Raw genomic sequence first — 23,331 nt, 5'->3', positions numbered from 1 at the left:
AAGTATTTTACATTATCTGCAGTTATTTTAAATGGATTTATATTTCTATCTCTTTCTGCTGGGTTTTATTGTTAGTATATAGAAATGCTGATGACTTATGTGGGTTTATTTTATATCCTGCAACTTTGTTGAAGTTGTTAATTGTTTCAACTAGTTTTTTACTTGATTCTCTAGGTCCCTCTAAGTATACCATCAATTATCATCTGCAAAGAGTGATAAGTTTCCTTATTGCCTATTTTCATTCCTTCAATTTCTTTTTCCTGTCTTATTGCTAAAGCTAGCATTTCTAGCACAATATTGAATAACAGCAGTGATAATGGGCATTCTTGCTTCACTCCTGATATTGTCAGAAAGGTTTCAAGTTTATCCACATTAGAGATAATGCTGGCTCTTGGTTTTAGATAGATAGTACATATTCTTTTATGGAAAGCTCCATTTATTCCTATTCTTTCTAGTGTTTTAAATAGGAAAAATTTTAGTATTTTGTGAAAGGAGTTTTCTGCATCTATTGATACAATCATTTATTTTTGCTGTTTTTGTCATTGATATGGTCAATTATTATAATGGGAATGTAAATTTTTAAGATCTTCCCTGCCCCTAGGCTAAAGTGCACCTGGAGCCTGGGGTGGGAGGCTTGTTTTTCAGTAGATACTTTTTGCTTGGCCAGTGGGTCAATAAAGTTGTTACATTCTCTGAGCCAGGAGAAGGCTATATAAGCCATGGTGTGTAGCTTTGTTTTGGGGGCTCACTTTGAGAAGTGTCCTGATTTGATCATATGAGACTCTGGGAAGCTGTTGGTTGTTGAGAGTCCCCCCCCCCCCCCCCGGCCCCGGCTTTGAAAAACCCAGATGTTGAAACCCAGATGTTGATTTGGTATGGATGTAATGGTTGGACAGTATGGAAATTGTCTACTTGATCTGTTTCTCTGTCTTGATAATTCTGTCTGAGTATTTTGAAGTTCGGGGTGTTGACCTTTTTCCCCTGAACTAGGTAAACGATATATGTCTGACTGATTAAAGTAAGCTTGTTAACTCATTTTGAGTTGCTTTCCTTTAACAAAGCAGATCTAAGAACCTGTGTTGGCAGCAAACCCTGGGGATGCTGGGGTGCTTGCTGCTACAATTATGCTGATAGTTTTCCTAATATTGAACTGGCCCTACATTCCTGGTATGAATCCCACCTTGTCATAGTGTGTGACAACCTTTGTGATATATTGCTGTAATCTCCTAGCTAGTATTTTATTTACAATTTTTTCACTGATATTCTTTTTTTTTCTCAAATCAAATGCTTTATTAACTTCTGGTTTACATCATTCATTTCTGCAAGATTTTGAGTTACACATTTTCTCCCCATTTCCCCTTTACCCACCACTCCAAAATAGTAATTCCACTGAATATCCCCTCCTCCAATCTACTCTCTCCCATATCTTTTCCCATACCCCCTTTGACTTTCCAGTAGGACATGGTGGATCTCTATGCCCCAGTGCCTGGATATCTTATTTCCCAGTTACATGGAAAATAATATTAAAAATAGTATATATGTGTATGTATTTAAACATTTGATTTTAAAAGCTTGAATTCCAGATTCATTCCCTTCCTCCCTTGTCATCCACCCTTATTGGGAAGATAAGCAATTCAGTATAGGTTGTACATGTGTAGCTATGCAAAACATTTCCATAGTGGATATATTATAAAAGACTGACTATATTTCCCTCCCTCCTATCCCACCTCCCACTTGTTCCATTCTCTACTTTGATCCTGTCCCTTTTCAAAAGTGGGTGCTTACAACTTCCCTCCCCCCCCCAGCCTGCCCTCCCTTCCATCATCCCCCCTCTCATCCCCTTCCCCACTACTCTCCTGTAGGGTGAGATACCCTATTTAGTGTGTATGTCATTCCCTCCCTAAGCCAAATTCAATGAAAACAAGGTTGACCCATTCCCTTTTGCCTTCCTGTTCTTCCCCTCCATTGTAACCATTTTCTCTTGCTTCTTCTATATGAGATAATTTACCCCATTTTGTCTCTCTCCATCTCCTCTCATTATATTCCTCTCTCACCTCTTAATTTCACCTTTTAAGTATCATCCCTTCTTATTAAATTGGTCCTGTGCCCTCTATGTATACCTGTAAACGTATATACACACATTCACATATGTATTCATACGCCCCAATACCCTCCTATATAGACAGACAGACAGACAGACAGACACACACACACACACACACACACACACACACATATATATATATATATATATATTTCTATTCCCTTCAACTATTTTCATACTGAGAAAAGTTTCATCAGTTACAATTATCATTTTTCCATGTAGGAATGTTAATAGTTCAACTTTGATAAGTTCCTTATGATTTCTTTTCCCTGTTTGCCTTCTCATGCTTCTCTTGCTTCTTGTATATGAATGTGAAATTTTCTATTCAACTCTGGTTTTTTCATCAAGAATACTTGAAAGTCCTCCATTCCACTGAATGACCATATTTTCCCCTGAAACATGATACTCAGTTTTGCTGGATAGGTGATTCTTGGTTTTAATCCCAGTTCCTTTGACCTCCAGAATATCATATTTCAAGCCCTTTGATGCCTCAGTGTAGAAGCTGCCAGATCCTGTGTTATCCTGATCGTGCTTCCACAATATTAAAATTGTTTATTCCTGGCTGCTTGTAATATTCTCTCCTTGATCTGGGAATTTTGGAACCTGGTTATAACACTCCTAGGAGTTTTCTTTTTGGGATCTTTTTCAGGAGGCGATAAGTAGATTCTTTCAACCTCTATTTTACCTGCTGCTTCTAAAACATCAGGGCAGTTTTCCTTGAGAATTTCTTGAAAGATGATTTCTAGGTTCTTTTTTTGATCATGGCTTTCAGGTAGTCCAATAATTTTTAAATTATTTCTCCTGTATCTATTTTCCAGATCAGTGGTTTTTCCAGAGATATTTCCCATTGCCTTCTATTTTTTCATTTGTTTGGATCTGTTTAAGATCTTGATTTCTCATGAAGTCACTAGCTTCCATTTGCTCCAATCTAATTTTGAAGGAATGATTCTCTTCAGTGAGCTTTTGAGATTCTTCTTCCATCTGGCAAATTCAGTTTTTTTAGGCATTCTTCTCTTCATTGCCTTTTTGAGTCTCTTTTGCCATTTGAGTTAGTCTATTTTTTAAGGTGTTATTTTCTTCAGTCAGGCTGTTGACTCGCATTTCATGATTTTCTTGCATCATTCTCATTTCTCTTCCCAATTTTTCCGCCACTTCTCTTATTTGGTTTTCAAAATCCTTCTTAAGGTCCTCTATGGCCTGTAACCAGCTTGTATTTTTCTTTGAAGCTTTTGGTGCAGGAGTTCTGACTTCACTGTCTTCCTCCTCTTCCATGCTTTAATCCTTTTTGTCCCCAGAAAAGGAATCCAAAGTTGGATTGCTATGCTTGCTTTGCTTCCTTTTCTTGCTCATGTTGCCACTCAATTACTTGACTTTTAGACTTTTTACCACAGTAGGACTCTGTTACCAGACAGGGGAGCTTTGTACCAAACTCTGGGGTTTTCTCAGCAGCTGAAGGTATTATTTGGGTGCTCTCTCTGAAGCCCTACACTCTCTGGCAACTTTCTCTTTTACTGATGTATACATTTAGAAATAAAAATTATCCCCAATTACTGTTTTGACTGAATCCCACAAATGTTGTAATATTACCTCATTTTTGTCATTACCTTTAATGAAATTATTGATTGTTTCTATAATTTGTTCTTTGACCCACTCATTATTTAGGATTAGATTATTTAGTTTTCAATTAGCTTTTAATCTATGCTTTTATGGCCCTTTATTAAATATAATTTTTATTACTTTATGATTTGAAAAAGATAAATTTAATATTTCTGCTTTTCTGCATTTGGTTATGGGGTTTTTATGCCTGAATACATGGTCAGTTTTGAGAACGTACATTGTGCTCCTTCCAAAAAGGTGTATTCCTTTTCATTCCCCTTCAGTTTTCTTCAGAGATCTATCACAACTAACTTTGTAAAGATTCTATTCACCTCCTTGACTTCTTTCTTATTTATTTTTGGTTAGATTTATCTAGGTCTTAGAGGGGAAAGATGAGGTCCCCAACTAGTATAGTTTTACTGTCTATTTCCTTTCATAGTTAATTTAACTTTTCCTTTAAGAATTTGGATACTATGTCATTTGGAACATATGTTGAGTATTATATTACTTCATTGTCTATGGTTCATTTTAGCAAGATACAGTTTCCTTGTTTCTCCTTTTTAATTAAGTCTCTTTTTGCTTTTGCCTTGTCTGAGATCTTGATTGCTATCCCTGTCTTTTTTACTTCCTTAAAGCATAATAGATTCTGCTTCAATCCTTTATTCTAAGTCAGTGTGTGTCTTTTTGTTTCAAATGTGTTTCATACAAATAACATATTGTTGGTTTCTAATTCATTCTGGTATCCACCTCTATTTTATGGATGAGTTCATTCCACTCACATTCACAGTTATAATTGTTAACTGTGCCTTTCCCTCCAACCTTAATTTTTTTCCTGTTCATCCTTTTCTCTTCTTTTATCCTGTCCATTGTCTATTCTGTTTTGCTTCTGATCGCTGCCTTCTTTTATCTATCATTATTTTTTATCACCTTCCTTTTCTCTTATCCCTTTCCCTTTCTACTTGTCTATTAGGCAAGATAGATTTTTATTATGAATTAAGTATGCCATGATTGAAATTAAGGTAAACCGAGGCACAAAACTATTATTACTCATAATTTATTAGCAATGAGTGAATTTGCCAATAAATATGGACTCAACTACCCCAGCAAGCCAAGACCCCAAATGGGGAATGATGGATCATTGTTATAGACAAAAGGAGTATATAAAAAAATAGAAGGCAACATCATCAATGGGGAAAACAATTGGGTACAGTCAGAGATGTGGAAGACAAAATAATTGGTTGGAAATAGGGAATGATAGGCTAGCAACCTTTTCTCCCATTTTGTTACTAGGAAATTCTGATTGATTTAGTCTATTTACAAGAATAACTAATGATATATAGATAACAGATTTCCTCTAATTGGTCAAGGATTGCTAGTGGTATATAAATCACATATTTCTTTTAATTAAATCAAGATATCTCCTTTGGCACCCATGTCTGTCTATTTAGCAAGTCAGATATTTGTTGAAGAGGGTGCTTTTGGGGCTATTTTGGTTTCCTTGTAGGAACAATGATTCACATTGATTAAATTGCTAGATAACAGTATTCTAGGGTAAGGGTGAAGGGAGATGGAGAAGGGAACAAACATTTATTATGCACCTGCTAAGTACCAGGCACTATACTAAGTGATTTATCAGTGTTATCTCCTTTTATCATCACAATATATCAATTCAACAACATCACTATAAGGTAAGTGCTGTTATTATGCTTATTTCATAGTTGAGAATACTGAGGCAGACAGAAGTAAAGTGAACACATAGTTAATTAGTGTCTGAAGCTGGATTTGAAGTCAGGGCTTCCTGATGCCAACCATCTATTGCTCCATCTATTATACCCTGTAGCTGCCCATTATAGGCATTCTCAACATCATTTCTGTTACCCATTTCCTATTTTTGATTTTCACATAGCTTGTTTCAAGTTTTCAGGGTTAAATCTTCTTAATTGCACATTATATTTTTCTCTCATTATTGTTCTTTCTCTTTTTTATTATCAATTTTTAATTAACTCTGGATAGTCTGATGGTCTGCTTGTGTACAGAACTCTGACTCAGGTCTAACACTCATGTCCATAGTAAGTCTCTTCCTTGTCTGCCAAAATGCAGTCAGTTTAATTCTTTGTGATCACCATGTCTTGTGTGTAGCAATATTTTTTTGAAGAAAGTGTGTCATTTACAGGTATATGGCTTCTACATAAACTACAACTCTTTGAACTCATTTATTTCTCCTGAATCATACCTTCCCATACATTTCCTTCTTACCTTTCCTCTCCTTAGTATTGGAGCCACCAAGTATCAGAGTTTATGCCGATTTGATTTGGAGGGTCTTCTCAAATTCTTCATAGACTTTCCTTACCATGAAATCAAGTATTCCACCAATTAACAAATGCTTCTTAAGCACTTATTATATGCCAAGAATTGTGCTAAGTCCTGGACTAAGAAAAAAGGCAAGAACAATCCCTTCCTTCATGGATTTCACATTCTAATGATGAGATGTTATATAAATAACATGTAAATTTTAAAATGTTAGATAATTTTAAATAAATTTCAATATTAAGAAATTAATTTTACATCAATTATCTAAAATAAGTACATTTTAAATGATATGAACCATTAGATAAATTGTATGTAAATGGTTGGTTGGTTGGTGGTTGCTGTCCTTTGTTCTCCAAGGGGACCAAAATGACATCACTATGTTCGATCAAGTTACAGCCAATTGTGGCTGCTCAGATCAATGTGAGCTCAGAATGCTCTACCACAGGTTGGGCACAAATAATCCATGTGAACATCTGGGGTGGATTTTCTAAATGTGCACATCTCACATTTCTTTTGAGCTACTTTAATTCCGCTTTGCTCATAGAAAACAGCAGCTTCTATGAATAGGACATGCGATGCTGGGTGGACCTAGGCCAGTGTCTCCCATGTCACACAATTAATTCCAAAGTTCTTTCCAGAGACCATGAGAGTGTCCTTGTGTTGCTTTTCCTGACTACCATGTGAGCACTTGCCCTGTGTGAGTTCTCCATAAAATAGTCTTTTTGGCAAGCATATGTTTGACATTCAAATAGTCTTTGCAGAAGTTTTTGTACTTTTTTGTGTGTTTTGACCAAAGGGTGGGATCCCCAACTGCTGAGGTAATCAGTCCAGGGTTGGGTAAGCAGACAATTTTTCTGGCACCTTTTCTAGCTTCTTCCTCACACCGGGAGGTGAGCAGTTAGATCCTTAAAAGACTGCTCAGACACCCAAGGGACTACTGAATTCCACTGCTGCTACCAGTAAGAACACATGCATTGTCGTGATCAATCAAAATTTTATTACTTTGTGGCCCCTTGTATGCTCATTTTATGATTAGGTAGGCTTGTCCTTGAAAAATAGATTCAGAGGCATACTACAGGTATTGGACTATGACTCTGTGGAGTACAAATAAAAGAAAGGAGGGAAAAAAGAAAATCAGAGGGAAAAGAATGACAGAAGGGGTAAAGTGCCAAAAGATACAGGAAAGCATGAGATAAGAAGTGCAACAGAAGAAATGGAATTGGCAAGGAGAAAGGTTATCTTCCTCTGAGACTGGAGAAAAGGAGAGGATGAACGATGATGTTGGGATTTGAAGTGTGGGATGGGGTTGATGAAGAAGATCGAGACAGATTGAGACAGATGGCCTTGAATTTTTTCCCCCAATATAATGTGGGGTCTTCAAGGGCAGCTAAGTGGTTCAATGGATAAAGCACTAGGCTTGGAACTAGGAAATACTCCTCTTCATGAGTTCAAATCTGACCTCAGTCACTTACTAGCTGTGTGAGCCCAGGTGAGTCATTTAATTCTGTTTGCCTCAGTTTCCTCATCTTTTAAAAGAGCTAGAGAAGGCAATGGGAAACCAGCCAGTATCTTTGCCAAGAAAACCCCTAATAGAGTAACCAATAATTGGGCATGACTGAAATGACTCAACAACAATGGGATCCTCTGCTTAGAGGGAGTGAGATGACGATGCTCATCTTCTGACTGGAAGGTCAAGACACAGACACCTGGAAAGCAGTAAGACAGGAGATCAGTAGCAGTCCTGGACAACCAAGGGTGACTCCAACACTTTGGAGCTAGTAGGACTCCCATCCACCCAGTTAACATCCATCTACCTATCCATATGTTCATCCATGCACCCAACTGCCCTTTCATGTTTTAGCTGCCATTCTGCATTTTGGCTCTTCCTCTCTACATCACTTTCATTTATTAATTTCATTCATTTAAGTGCCTATAATGTGAAAGGCACTGTCATTGGTGCCATTGGAGATACAAAGACAAAAAATGAAATTATCCCTGCCTTCTATACTCTATTAGTACTATAAAAGTACAGAGCCTTTCCTGACTTTCTGTGCTAGATAGGAAGAATGCCCAATGGCATGTTAGGGAAAAAAAATCATGCTGGCTAGTGGCAGGTTTACACTTGATGTAAAAAAAACACATAACTTTGTAATCCTGAAAGATATCTAGGAATGGGATGTCTGAGGAGGTAGTGAGCTTCCCGTCACTGTGAATCTCCAAGTAGAGCCTGGATGAAAACTACCTTACCTTTCTTTGCATTCTTTTGCTTAGCATGATGCCTGGTACACAGTAGCTGATCAATACATGCTTATTGACATTTGATTGTTATTTGTTGGGGATGTTGTAGATAGGACTCTTTTTATGTCTGGGTTAGATGAGGTGATCTCAGAGATCTCCCCTGCCAACTCCAAGGGTCTGTGATTCTGAAGTTTGGGGTCATCACTTTTCTTTTTAAATTTAATTTTATTATTTTATTTTGTCATATTATTTTTTAAATACACATTTGTTTTAAAAACTTTCAGCTCCAAATTTTTTCCCTTCTTTCCTCCTCATCTATCCCCACTGGGAAGATAAGAAATTCAATATAGGTTGTACATGTGTAGTTATGCAAAACATTTCCATAGTAGGTATATTGTGAAAGACTAACTGTATTTTTCTCCATCCAATCTCGCCCCTCACTTATTCTATTTTATCTTTTGATATCATCCCTTCATATTCAACTTGTCCTGTGCCTTCTGTCTATGTATAGATGTACATACATTTGCACATCTTCACATATATATTTATACACACCTGCACCCTCTTCCTATGTATACATATATGTGTATGTGTATATATATATATATATATAGATAGATAGATAGATAGACAGATAGATGGATAGATATAGATATATATTCCCTTCAACTGTCCTCATACTGAGAAAAGTCTTATGAGTTACAATTATTGTTTTTCCATGTAGGAATGTAAATAGTTCAACTTGAATAAGTTCCTTATGATTTCTTTTCCCTGTTTACCTTCATATGCTTCTCTTGCTTCTTGTATTTGAAAGTCAAATTTTCTGTTCAACTCTGGTTTTTTCATCAAGAATGCTTGAGAGTTGGGGGGTGGCTAGATGGTGCAGTGAATAGAGCACTGGCCCTGGGGTCAGGAGGACCCAAACTCAACTTTGGCCTCAGACACTTAACACAAAAACTAGCCATGCAACTTTGGGCAAGTCACTTACCACCAATTGCCCTCCAAAAAAAAAAAAAAGAATGCTTGAAAGTCCTCTATTTCATTGAATGACCATATTTTCCCCTGAAGCATTATACTCAGTTTTGCTGAGTAGGTGATTCTTGGTTTTAGTCCTAGCTCCTTTGACCTCCAGAATATCATATTTCAAGCCCTTCAATACCCTAGAAGCTGCTAAGTGTGGGCTATCCTGATTGTGTTTCCACAATACTCAAATTGTTTCTTCCTGACTGCTTGCAGTATTTTCTCCTTGACCTGGGAACTCTGGAATTTGGCTATGATATTCCTAGGAGTTTTCTTTTTGGGATCTTTTTCAAGAGGCAATCAGTGAATTCTTTCAATTTCTATTTTGCCCTCTGGCTCTAGAATATCAGGGCAATTTTGCTTAATAATTTCTTGAAAGATGGTGTCTAAGCTCTTTTTTTGATCACAGCTTTCAGGTAGTACAATAATTTTTAAATTATCTTTCCTGGATCTATTTTTCAGGTCAGTGATTTTTCCAATGAGATATTTCACATTGCCTTCTATTCTTTCATTTGTTTGGATCTGTTTTATATTATTTTGATTTCTCATAAAGTCATTAGCTTCCAATTGTTCTAATATAATTTTGAAGGAATTACTCTTTTCAGTGAGTTTTTGAAATTTCTTTTCTGTCTGGCAAATTTGGCTTTTTAAGGCATTCATTGGCTTTTTGGGCCTCTTTTGCCATTTGAGTTGGTCTGTTTTTTAAGGTGTTATTTTCTTCAGTCAGGCTGTTGACTCGCTTTTCATGATTTTCTTGCATCATTCTCATTTCTCTTCCCAATTTTTCCTCCAATTCTCTTACTTGGTTTTCAAAATCCTTCTGGAGCTTCTCCATGGCCTATAACCAGTTTATATTTTTCTTGGGAGCTTTTGATGCAGGAGCTCTGACTTCTATGTCTTCCTCCTGTTCCATGCTTTGACGCTTTTTGTGCCTGAAAAAGGAATCTATGGTAGGATTGTGTTTCCTCTGCTTTCTCATGTTGCCAGTCAATTACTTGACTTTTGAACTCTTTGCCATGGTAGTACTCTGCTTTCAGAATGGAGAGAGCTTTGTCCCAAATCGCTGGAGGTTTTGTAGCTGCTGGAGAAATTAGGAAGGTGCCCTCTTTACAGCTCCCACAGGCTCTGGCACCTGGACACACACCCCAGGACCTTTACCCAGGACTGCGATCAAGATCCAAGCAGGTCAAAGCAAGAGTGATTACCCTCTGAATGGTTGCGTGGTTCCGTATAATCTGCATGCCAGGAGCTCCTGAGGCAGCCACATGGGGCAGCTGCTGCTGCGCCTCTGCCACTTCTTGCCCTGGGGCAGGGGATGGGTGGGAGGGGGCGTACCATGCTTTTCTGTCCACCCCTGTTCCAACAGAGTTCCACACTGACCTTTTACTTTTTCTTTGGTGTTTATGGGTTGAGAAATCTGGAAGCCACCACAGCTGCTGGTGATTCACTCTCCTGAAGTCTGCTCTGGCCACTGCTGGTCAGGGCTGCCCTGGGGCCAAAACTGCATGGCTCATGCAGGGCTGGGATTAGCTCCCAGCCCGGTGCGATAGCTCCTTCCTGCTGGACTGCTGGGCTGCCTTCAGTGGGAGATTTGTTTTTCTCTGTTGCTTTGTGGGTTCTGTAGCTCTAAAATTTGTTTAGAGTAATTTTTTACATGTATTTGAAGAGGTGGAAGCCAGAGCCATGGGGAAGTCCTGTTTCTACTCTGCCATCTTGGCTCAGCCACTCCTGGGTCATAATTTTGGTCATCACCTTTCTAAAGAAGCAATGGCAACTTTTATTTTTTCTGAATGTGAAAGGGTTTAGGAAATAGTTCTTTCTGGTAAGATTATTAAAGGAGCAGCAGATGGGAGGGATCTCAGTAGTGGCCATTGTTTGTCCTGGGACTCAGGCAAATGTCAGAGCCACAGTATCTCAGAGTTGGAAGGGACCTCCAAAGGCTGATAGTCCAATCCCCAAACCCAGGTGGGATTTCTCACAATGACACTGTCGACAAAATGTCATCCAGCTTATACTTGAAGAAGGAGGGACATAGAGGAAAGAGTGCTGTGTTTGGGGTCAGAGGCCTTGGGCCTCCATTTTGCTTCAGCCACTCACACAAAGGTGGCCTTGGACAGCTCCTTTCCCTTCTCTAGCCTCAAGCTCCTCTACTATAAAATAAGAAAGCTAGACTAGGTATAAAGTTACTCTGAGTTGTAAATTTTAATAAACTTTTAGTGGCAGGGGTTGCAAGCATTTATTAAGCACCTCCTGTGTTCAGAGGCTTGTATTGAGCGACAGGGGACACAAAATATCAGAGACTGTAGTCTCTGCCCTCATGGGCATACAGATCTAATAGAGAGATGGGATACAAATATAGGTAACTAGTTTAAAATAATGCATGATAAGTGGGTTATGTAGCATTTATATAACACCTTATGTATATTAATAACAATGGCTAGCATTTATATGACATCTCTTATGTATCAGACAGTATACTAAGTGCTTGGTAAGTATCTTATTTGAGTCTCACAGCTTCTTGGAATGTAGCTCCTATTATTATCACCCTCATCTTACAGAGGAGGGAAGTGAGTCTGAGTCTGAGAAAGGTTTAACTGACTTTCCCAGGGTCATACAGAGGGTAAGTGTCTGAGATGGGATTCAAACTGAGGTCTTCCTGACTCCAAGCCCAGAGCTCTGTCCACTGTGCCACTTAGATGCCCATGAGAGGTATAAACAAAAGTCTGTGTGAGGGTTGTGAGAGGAAGTTTTTACCAATCAGAAAGAGAGGGATCATGAGGAACACCACCTACCCCTGGCCATACCCCTCTGGCATGAGTCAGCTTGGTTCTTCTTCAGATCTGGGACCACTGCCCCCTGCCCCAGCTGTCTCTAACCCTGCTCCTGTGGTTTAATGCCCAGGGAGGCTCAGGCAGGACTCTGCTGAAGGTCAGCTTCAGCTCTTATTTGCTCCCAGAACTCCTTGCCTTCTTGATTTCTCTAACTGATTTGGCCTAAGCCCTCTATCTCCATTGCACAGAGTCAGCTTCCTGGGCACTGACCCTTTTTCTTGGCACCCAGCCTGAGAACCTTTGCTTTTGGCCCCAGGGCCCTCACCTTGCATAGATTTCTGAACGGACTTTGATCTCTGAACTTCATCAAAAAGCACAGACCTTCCTTTTTTGCTATTCTGTGAATGCTAAGGATGAAGGTTCCAAGTCTTATCTAAATTTTCTATCCCCCAGGGAGGGTCACAGGGCTCTCTACATAGTAGGCTCATAATTAATGTTGTTGAATTACATTAAGCTTTTTTTAATTTAAATTTTCAGTTACAAATTCTATCCCTCCTCTCCTACTCACTGAGAAGGAAAAAAAATACAACACCCTAATACATATGAATTAAATTAGACTTTAAATATGACAAAAAATATAACAAGTTGGATGTGAGGTACGTTCCAGTCTTAGAGAATGGTGTGAGCAAAGATGGTGAAGGACAGTAAGGTTGGTTTCAGATGTGGAGCATCCTGAGTATCAAGCTAATTTCTATCTTTATTGCAATAGAGCTTAAGGGTTTTGAGCAAAGACCTGATACAATTATATCCCTGTATATAGAAAATTATTCTGGCAGTTGCTGCTGGCTGGGTTGAGAAGAGAGACAGGCATACTATCAGGAGGCCAGTGTTATAAGAGGGCATCCTAGGGTGGTGGCCACAGCTGTAGAGAGGAGGAGATGGAGGAGGGAGGTGATGGGTGCTTGAGGGAAGGGCTTCCCTTCACACTCTTTCACATATCTCTTTTTCTTTTCTCAGCCTATGTTCTTCCATATTCAATGGGCAGCCTTAGGCTGACATGTCCCATCTGGGCAACTCCAGAAGACTGATATCTCATTGTCTTGTTATGCCTCTATCCAGAGCTCACTCAATGATCATTTATCAATCACCTACTATGTGCCAAGCCCTGTGTTTGGCACTAGATATATGAAATCAAAAGCTTTCCTTTTAACAGAGGGGACAACATCTATATCTATGCATATGTCTGTCTACCTATATATGAGAAACTGAGTGGCAGAGTGGTAGGGAGAAGGGGGACTAAGGAAGTAATCATATAGAAGGTGGAGCTTGCTCTGACTCTTGAAGAAACATAGATCAGGGCCACATGTGGTCCTCTAGGTCCTCAAGTACAGGAAGGAATGCATAGATCTGAAGAGAACCAAAGACATAACATGTTGAAGTGCCCACCAGAAATTATACACTAGAGCCCCCTTAAATCTGCTAGAGGGGACCCCTACTGGGTTCCTTGGAAACCACCTAATAGGCTCCAATAGTAAAGAAATGTTTCACCTGTGGTGCTAGAAACATGCCACAGATTCCCACGGATTCAGGTCTGTTTATGTTTGTATCTAAGGCTTTGCTAAGGAACCTTCGCTTCGCTTCAGTAGAAATAATACTTAGGCTTTGTTTCAATAGGAATAATACTGAGAATGCCTTGCTTCAATAGGAATAATACTGAGAATGTTTTGCTTCAATGGAAACAATGCTAACCCCTTAGAAACATATTCTGTTGCTAGCAATCACATTGTCTATAAAATTGTGTCTAACAGAAAGCTCGATGCTGTCTTTCGGTCTGAGAGGCAGTCCCGGCCAGTTAATAAACACTCCTATCAAATTATAATAGGCCTAGCTGTCCTGTTATGTCTCGGTGTCCATTACAATGTAAAGGAAACACATTTAGGCTTTGACAGACAAGCAAAGACCTGTATTGTCTCAATAGCTCGTTGTAATAAAAGTGAGGCACAAGGTCTTACTTAATCCCTTGCTTCCACGTGTTGTGGCTTTAGTCCTTGGCTGCTGCTTCTCTTATGACCTGCACAAGTGAACTGCTTCTCTCTCTAAGAGGTCTTTCTGCTCATCAGACTCCCTTTCTCTAGATAGAAGGCTACATGCCAAAACTCTCAAACTTAGGGCAACTTGTGAGACAGCACAAGCCAGGAGCTTCCCTTTCCTGCCTAGGTTAGGTTCTGGTATCCTACTGTTAAGGAAATTCTTCTCCTCTCTCTAACTAGAGGCCAGAGGCCCAGGAATGACACTGTCCATGAATTACACCCTTGGCTACCTGAAGAAACCTGAAACTCTGATCAGGTTTAGAAAGCCAAGTAAATGAACCTGCAAAAACTTCTCTCCCTGTCTGAAGGTGCTGTGTTCTTGCTAATTATGTGGAAGAAAGTAAGGTAAAGGTGGCAAAGGAATGAAAAAAAATGCAAGGCAGGTCACCTGGTCTACTTGCATAGTCTAGTACAAAGGGAAATCCCTCCACTGCCAACAAAATCTATCATCCTGAGTCTGTTGTTGTTCAGTCATTCAGTCACGTCCAACTCTTTGTGACTTTGGGGACCATAGTACATCAATACTGTCCATGGGGTTTTCTTTTCAAAGGTACTGGAGTGGTTTGCCCTTTCCTACTCCAGTAGATTAAGGCAAACAGAGGTTAAGTGACTTGTGAGTGTCACTAGTAAAAAAATGCTCTAAATCACTATTGATTAGAGAAATGCAAATTAAAATGACTCTGAGATCCCACATCACACCTATCAGATTGGCTAATATGACAAAACAGGAAAAATGATAAATGTTGGGGAAGATGTGAGGAAATTGGAACACTAATGCATTGTTGATGGAGTTGTGAAATGATCCAACCATTCTGGAGAGCAATTTGGAACTATACCCAAAGGGCTATAAAACTGTGCATGCCCTTTGATTCAGCAATACCACTGCTAGGTCTGTATCCCAAAGAGATTATAGAAAAGGGGGAAAGGATCCATATGTACAAAAATATTTATAGCAGCTCTTTTTGTGGTGGCCAAGAATTGGAAATAGAAGGGATGTACATTAATTGGGGAATGGCTGAACAAGTTGTGGTACATGATTATAATGGAATATTATTGTTCTATAAGAAATGATGAGTGGGCAGATTTCAGAAAAACCTGGAAAGACTTACATGTCACTAGTCATAGCTAGTAAGTATCTAAGGCTGGATTTGAAGTCAGGTCTTGATGACTCCGGGGTTCTATCCACTAAGCCATCCAGCTACTTCTTCCTCAGTCTAAGCTAAACCATTAAACTACAGAGCAGCTCCAGCCATTGAAATCTGTCTCTATGGAAAATCCAAGGGACAGCTCCAAAACAATGACTTCATCTTGAGGCAGCCCCAGGCACTGAGATTTCATCAGGAGCTGAATTTTGTTCTCTTGCCAAGCTTCCATTGGGCATGCCTATTCCCATAGTGAAAGGAGACCGTTTAAAGGCTCCCCCAAAGGACCCATCACATTGATCACTGAACTTCCCTAATTAATGTCCTTTAAACTATTCCCTCCTCCCCAATTTGTAGTTGTAGCAAATCTAACTGGGTATGCCTTTAGGCACATTCCCCCCACTTCTAGACAGCTCCCTGAGGGACCTAGGAGAGCTGCAGCTTACCTGCTGCCCCAGATGCCTTCTTCATCTCCCTCTCTAGGCTCCTCATTGAGACACTTCCAAAACCAACCCAATAGCCTTTTGTGAGGGTGCTGAGCTCTCAGTTAGGAAGGTGATGATTTCCCTTGTTTAGATGGGTGCTGAGCTCTCACAGATCCCCTAACATATAACTCCACAAAGTCAACAAACAAACACAGTTTCGTAAAGCCTCTCTAGGCTCACATTTGCCTTTGTGCTTACAAAGACCTGTTTCAACCCACATCCAATAATTAGGAAAGAAAAGTAAAAAGAAGTAAGAGTGGAATGGTCAACTATCAAGAAAGGAAAAACGGACAAGATAGGAGGGGAAGAAAGCCCCAAACTTTCCTTCCAAAATGAAAAAGAGTCAGCCAATAAACATTTATCTATTAGGCACCTACTGTGTGCTCAGCACTGTACTAGGGATGCAAAAAAAGGCAAAAGACTGTTTCCCCTCAAGGAATTTCCAATCTAATAGGGGAAGACATCTGGCAAACAACTATGTACAAGCTATAGACAGGATAAATAGGAAATAATCAATCTGTGTCTCAGCCTCATTTTCCTCATCTATAAAATGGGGTAATAATAAATACCTATTTCCATAGGGTTATAAGGATCAACTGAGACAATGTATATGAAGTACTTTGCAAATCCAAAAGCACTCTATAAATGCTAGCTATCATCATCATCATCATTCAATCAATAATTCAATTGATCAATCCAGGAGGTACTGAACTTCTACTTTGTGCTAGTGTTAGGGGCTGAGCCAGGGGCAGGGGGCATAGAAAATCAGGAGGACTGGCATCTGCCCTGGTTGACTATGGGCTAGAATCTGGAGAGATCAAAATGACAAATCCCATGGATTAATTGCCCCACTCAGACCTTAGACACACCGGAGCCTCTCCTTTAACCTATGGGTGGTTCTGTTGCAGTATCAGAAGGAAGAAGAATTAAAGGTGACAGTGTCTTGGATGCAGAAATTCCCTTGTGCCTTTCCCCGATGGTTCTCCGGGTTCATGGCATTTCTCCAAGTCTATGACCCTAACTACGTGAAAGTTCTGCTGGGCAGATCAGGTGAGAAGTGTCCTCTTGCTCTTTGGTGGGAGTTCTCTAATTTCCCTCCTCCTCAGGACCCTCCTCAAAGATTCCATTTCAGTTCCCCGAAAGGAGCCCTCTCCTCATCCACTCCCCATACTTTCTACTTAATGCTCTCCATCTACTTAATCCTCCCATTTTCTTCCCCTGAAGGATACTCTGAGGCCTCATAGATAATTAACCCAAGGTCTGGCCCCATCTGCCCCTGGGAGTTTCAGCAGAGTAAGGGGAGTTTGGGATAGGCTGCCTTTCAGATCAAGTGTACCTCTTTTTATGTGTTTCAGATCCAAAAGCTAATTTAACCTACAGATTCTTGGTCCCCTGGATTGGTATGTTCACCCCCCACCCAAGATCTTGGGGGCCCCCACTTGCTACCTGTGCTCTATCAAATCCTTATCCTTCCCCTATATCACCCTCTATTCCCCTGCCACCATCTTGTCCTGGACTCTCATTCCCTCTTGCTGGACTCTTGTTCTTTCTAAGCAGCCTCCCCACCTGCTGCCTATCCTCTCTCCAATCTTGCCTCCCCTTGCTCAGAAGCCTCCATGGGCTCCCCACTGAAGACTGAGTAAGATTCAATGGGATAATATTTGTATAGCACTTAGTACAGTGCCTGACCTTGAGAAATGCTTGTTTCCTTCTCCCTCCCCTCCTTACTCCAGGGTAAAGTGCCTTAGAAAAGATATGGGATGTACCCATGATCCACGTCAGACAGGATGTAAGAAGGGCTGAAGGAGAGTGTTGGGTGGGTGCAGAGGAGAGAGAAATGCTTGTTAGGTAAGAGGAATCAGGAATGTAGCCTCCTTCAGGGAGAAGGTAACATGACACCTGGCCCTTGAAGGGTGGTAGGATTTTAACAGCAATGTGAAGAAAGCATTCCAAGTGTACAGGATAATGCCAGTAAAGGGTCAATAGGAGTGTGTTCAAGCATTTTCTTGGAGAGTCCTCTTACATATTCCCTCTCCTCAAGCCACAGACCACTTAGACCCTTCAGGGTCTTTCCATGCCTCATCTTTGACCTTTTGTCTGTATCTCCTGGACTCAGGAGAAGGGCTACTGATCCTGAATGGGCCAGTCTGGTTCCAGCACCGGCGGCTTCTGACACCGGCATTCCATTATGATATCCTGAAGCCTTATGTGGGGCTGATAAGTGACTCTGTTCGAGTGATGCTGGTGAGTCTCCACAAGGGTGCCCCTGTGCCCAGGTAGACGTAGAAATCCTCATGTGCCTATGCATACACCCCACCACACCCCCATCCCCACACCCACCCACCCACCCACATGTACAGCCTTGCTATACTTCATAAAATCCCAGAGCTGGAAGGGACTTCAGAAGTATACTTGCTCACCCCTCACACCTAGACAGGAAGCCCCACTACAGCATCCAAGATGTCACTCAGCCTCTGCTTGCAGACTTCCAGGGAGGGAGGGTTTGTTGACTTCCTCCTGTGGGGTAGTTGTCAGGAAGTCTGTCCCCAGGTAACACACATTTGTGGCTGGGAGCAGGGTACCACCCCCTGTCCCTCCTTCCCCAAATGATGTTTCTCATGTTTTCTTGAGCTTCTCTGGGCCTTAGGTTACTGTTTATGGACTGTCCCCAGTCTGGGTGGTAAGAAGATGATGGGAGATAGGAAGGCAAAGGGGAGCTAGTGTCCATGTTTTTCTCCAGTCTCAAGAGATTCAATCAGAACTATTGACTCAGTGGTAGACACTCTGTCTGAGCCCTGAGCTGAAGAAGGATAATGGAATTCAATCATGGTAACTGGATGAGAGAGTAGAAATGGTTGCTTAAGGTAAGTAGGGAGGTCCTCACCATTACCTGAAGGGACATTTTATGTCTGAGAAAGGGCTGTGGGAGTGGAGACAGGCAGTAGGAAGCAAGAAGCATCAATAAGGCAGTGGAAATGGGGATAGAGAGAAGTGGGCAGTGTTGATTGTGACCACTAGGCATGAGAACTAAACAGGGACTGAAGCCTGACCATGGTCAGGCATTGGCATCTATGCAGGCTCGAGGCCAAACACAAACCAGGATAGCTGAGGGTCACTATTCAGCAGAGGGGTCATTTTATAGGCCTTCTTCCCTGCCCCCCATTCCAAGGAAGAAGTTTGTACTGAATCAAGGGGGACCTATCTTATTAGCAGGAAGCTGCTTCCCCAATATAATCACATGACTTTGGGAGCCCGATCTTCCCAAGACCTGTTGTTCTGGCTCTTCTGTAAAGGAATGGTCCTTGGTGGGAGTAGCACCCTGCTCAGGTTGCTACCTCAACCTGCATTTGTTTTGGTAGGTTGCTTATAAATTCTCCTCAGGGTTCTATAGGGGTTAGATTTCTAGTACTGTTGCTCATGAGCCCCCACTGGTGAGCTACCCACTAACAATCAGGCAGACATATAGCTTTTAGCAAAGGCATTTACCAAAATGGTATAACAAGAATAGTAGTTACAAAAAACTTTCTCCTTCCTAGTCTGGGGTACACTCTTCTATGAATACACATAGTACCAATGGGGAGAGTGGGCACAATCTTAAAGCAGAAAAACAGTAAGGTATACATGTAAAGAATACATGGGACAAAGGGGTAACACAACTTTTTTTATTTGCTTTTTGGAGGGGCAGTTGGGGCTAAGTGACTTGCCCAAGGTCACACGGCTAGTTTTTTGTATCAAGTGTCTGAGGCCAGATTTGAACTCAGGTCCTCCTGACTCCAGGGCTGGAGGTGGCTCTATTCACTGCGCCACCTAGCTTCCCCTCAATTCACAACTCTACATTACAGTTAGTCCTTTGATCCCTTCATAGAGTCCCCATGAAATTCCTCTTTGATGTGACTTTTGCCTGGTCTGTGAGGGTCGGTGCCTTCTAGAGTCCACAGCCAGAGCTCCTCTTCATCATGAGGAATCCCATTATCTGATGCCATCTTTCCTCAGTGACTATTGGTTGGATGTGTTATTTTCTACTACTTTAGTCTCTTTGATCCCAGCTAGATGTACTTATTGTCTGCTACTGTCCAATCTCTCCAATGACATGGTCATTGGGTAGACTGAGAAGCAAAGAAACTCTCAACTTCTTCCTACCACCATTATCACCAAAGGTCAATACCCTATAAGGGCCATGGTTCCAACTCTCATACAGAGATTATCCAAAATAGAATTTTTCCATTTTTGACTGGCTCCACTTGACTTACCACCTGTGAATTGTTTTGTTATTTTTATAGGTGGCCCAAAAGGTATGACTTGACCTCCTTAACCAATCACAAGACACTTCCTGTATGGTTTCATCTGAATTTTGTCCAATGATCAAAACCCCACAATCCTCTCAAATAAATGATGGATATATTCACATTGTTTACATTTTGATGGATTGGTTGGTTGATTCTATTGAGGTATCTGTGCCTTTTGTGGTTACATTAATGGAGATGGAACCATATCCTTACACAAGGAAAAGGGTCAAGTACTCCTTCAAGCCTGGAGAGAAGTGGTGAAGTCAGTTCTCATCCCCTCCCTTCCCCTGAACCCTCTCTTCCACTATCCCAAACAGTCAGAAGGTAATTGAGCATCAGCAATAGTTGTGATGTTGCCAGAGATTGATTGCTACATAGGTAGGTGCCTAATAATACTTACACCTGAAACCAATAAGTCAACAGTCACTTAGGAAATTCTTAGTATGTTTTCAGCATGGGGAAACAAAAGGAAAAACAAAAATGGTTCCTGTCTTCAAGGAGCTTATGTTCTGTTGAAATGATAGAATACGTGAATTCATAAGGAAAAATACACTATGTTCAAAATAAATAGAGTGATTTGAGGGACACTAACAACTTGAGGGATCATGAAAGGCCTCCTGAAGAAAGTGGCACCATAGATGATCCTTCTCTGGACCTAGGGTTCCAGGAGCTTGGCAGGAAGAGAGAGAGGATTCCATGCATGAGGGACACATGATATGTTCAAAGGTATAGGGGCAAGAGATAGAATATCATGTTCCAGGAAGAGCAAGTTTGGCTAGATTGGGGAACACATGCCAAGGATTATGTATAATTTGTTGGAAACATAATCTAGGGCTAGATAGTGAAAGGTTTTAAATGCCAGAGAGAGGAGACTGTATTTTATCCTAAAGAGAATTGGGGAGCCACTGGATCTTTTTTTAATTCTTTTTTTGAGGTTGGGTCTCCCCATCTCTCCCAGGTTGGTGGCAGACACTTTGATGACACTCAATTGGGTTTAGCCCTACTATGGCCCAGAATGTCTGGGCATAAGGGATCCACCAGCCTCAGTCTCCCCAGCAGCAGCGACTATAGGTGTATACCATCTCACCCAGCCCTACTGGAACTTTGTGAACAGAGGAGTAATATGGTTAGCCCTGTGATTTTGGAAAATTATTTTGGTAGTTGGGTAGAGGATGGGTTGTGGAGGCAAAGAAACCAGTTAAGAAGCTATTGCAATAATCCAGGTATTGAGGACCTGAACTAAGGTGGTTATGTTATGAGTAGAGGGAAAGGGATAGATGAAAGATATGTTTCAACAATGGGATGTAAAAGACTTGGCAATTGATTCAGTATGGTGGGGGGGGGTGAGTGAAAGTGAAAAGTTGGGGATGCCTCTTAGATTACAAACTTGGGTGACTGAAAGGATGGTAGCACTCCTGACAGTAACAGGGAAGTTAAGAGTTGAGGTAGGTTTTTTTTGGAAAGATTATTGAGTTCAAGTTTGGACATATTGAGTTTGAGACATCTGTAGGACATCCACATAGAGATGTCCAACAGACAGTTGGTGATGTGAGACTGGAGATCAGGAGAGAAGAGGGTATCAAGGAGAAGAGGGTGATTGAGAATGTCAAATTTTGCAAACAGGTCAAGAGGAATGGGGATTGAGAAAATGCCATTGGATTTGGCAATTTTCTAATTTCCCTATTGCTGTTAAGGGTGCTATTATCTTCTTAGTCATCACGGGATCACAACCTAGATGTCCTCCTTGACTCCTCAATTTGTCTGACTCCCTTATATGGAATCATTTGCCAAGTCCTGTCTTTTCTACCTTTGTAATATCTCAGGTAACATCTATATACCACCCCTTCTCTTCTGATTCTGCCACTACCCTGGCGTAAACCCTAATCTCCTCATGCTTGTACTATTGAAATAGCATGCAATAGTCTAGCTGCCTCAGTATTATTCCACCTCAGTACATCCTACACTCGGTTGTTAAATCAATCTTCCTAAAGTACAGATCTGACCATGTTACTCCCCCATTCAATCAACTCTAGTGGCTCCCTGTTGAAGCCTCCATGATCAGGTATAAAGCCCTCTGTTGGCTTTTTAAAGCCCTCAATAACCTGGTCCTTTCCTACCTTTCCAGTCTTCTTATACCTCACATCTCACTATCTACTCTGGAGCCCACAGACACTGGCTTCTCTGTTGTTCAGCAGAAGACAATCCAAGTTCTTTCACTGGCTGTCTCCCATGCCTGGAATGCCCTCTCTCCTTATCTCTGACTTCCTTTTAGTTTCAGCTAAAGTCCTACCTTCTTGAGGAAACTTTCTTCTATCTTCCTTTCTTTTGTTGATTATCTTCAGTTTATCCCATCTATAGCTTGTTTGTACAGAGTTGTCTGCATTTGAGCTCCTTGAGAGCAGAGACTATTATTTTTCTTCCCTGGAACAGTGCCTAGAACACAGTAGGTGTTTAATAAATGTTAGTCTGAGGAGCTCATGTCACAAAGAATGAGGACTGAGAAAAGACAATTCAGTTTAATGTTAAAGATATTATTGGTAACTTCAGAGAGAACAATTTCCTTTGAGTGGTAGTCATTGAAGCCTGAATGTAAGGGGTTTGAGAAGAGAGTAGGAGGTGAGAAAGTATAGGTACTAAATGGATGCAATTTTTCCTGGGAGTTTGACTCTGAAAGGAAGGAGAGAAATAGGATGATGCCAGGAGGGAAGGGTAGGACCACGAGAAGGATTGTTGTTCTAAAGGATAGAGATCTGGAAAAGTGTGTATGTGGAAGGGAAGGAGAGGTTGAAAATTAGGGAGAGCAGGAAGGAATTAGGGGCAAGCTGCTATAGGAAACAGGAGGGGATGGAATTAAATTAAAGGTAGGCTTGGACAGGGAGAAAGGCCACCTTCTTCCCCAAGACTGGAGCAGAGTAAGGGAGAATAATGGAGAATGCTGAAGGGATTCAAGGTGTAGAACTAGGTAGGAGAGAAAGCTCAAGACTGTTAGTGAAGCATGAGGAGAGATCCTCAGCTAAGAGGAGGTAGGAGGTGCTGTTGTGGGAGGTTCGTGGAGAGAATAGAAGGCTTGGGACAGCTGCTGGGGGAAACACTTCAGAACTGAACAGGAAAGAGATTGTCATGTAGCAGGGAGGGCCCAGGTGACATGAGAGAACCTCATCATGTAGTGTACCCATCCACACAGCGTTCTGTACAGAAAACTCTAGCGCTTCAAGACCGATAGTGACTGGGCACCAACGGACGTGTGTGTGTGTGTGTGTGTGTGTGTGTGTGTGTGTGTGTGTGTGTG

At 41.0% G+C, this 23,331-nt stretch overlaps 1 protein-coding gene across 1 annotated transcript in view; it reads left to right on the top strand.

The window, feature by feature from the left end:
• Nucleotides 1-23,331, top strand: part of LOC138164836 (cytochrome P450 4A6-like) — an 88,876-nt gene that overhangs the window by 5,093 nt on the left and 60,452 nt on the right. The window contains exons 2-4 of the mRNA XM_069092761.1: nt 16,665-16,806; nt 17,112-17,156; nt 17,873-18,000. Coding sequence (XP_068948862.1) covers nt 16,665-16,806; nt 17,112-17,156; nt 17,873-18,000 — 315 coding nt within the window. The remainder of the gene's footprint in view (nt 1-16,664; nt 16,807-17,111; nt 17,157-17,872; nt 18,001-23,331) is intronic.

This window comes from Petaurus breviceps, unplaced genomic scaffold (assembly GCF_028583685.1).
Source record: "Petaurus breviceps papuanus isolate PSGF00001 unplaced genomic scaffold, PetGlider_PUasm1.0 207, whole genome shotgun sequence".
Taxonomy (NCBI): Eukaryota; Metazoa; Chordata; class Mammalia; order Diprotodontia; family Petauridae; genus Petaurus; species Petaurus breviceps.
The sequence above is the reverse complement of the archived record's forward strand: the minus strand, read 5'-3'. Positions and strand labels throughout refer to the sequence as shown.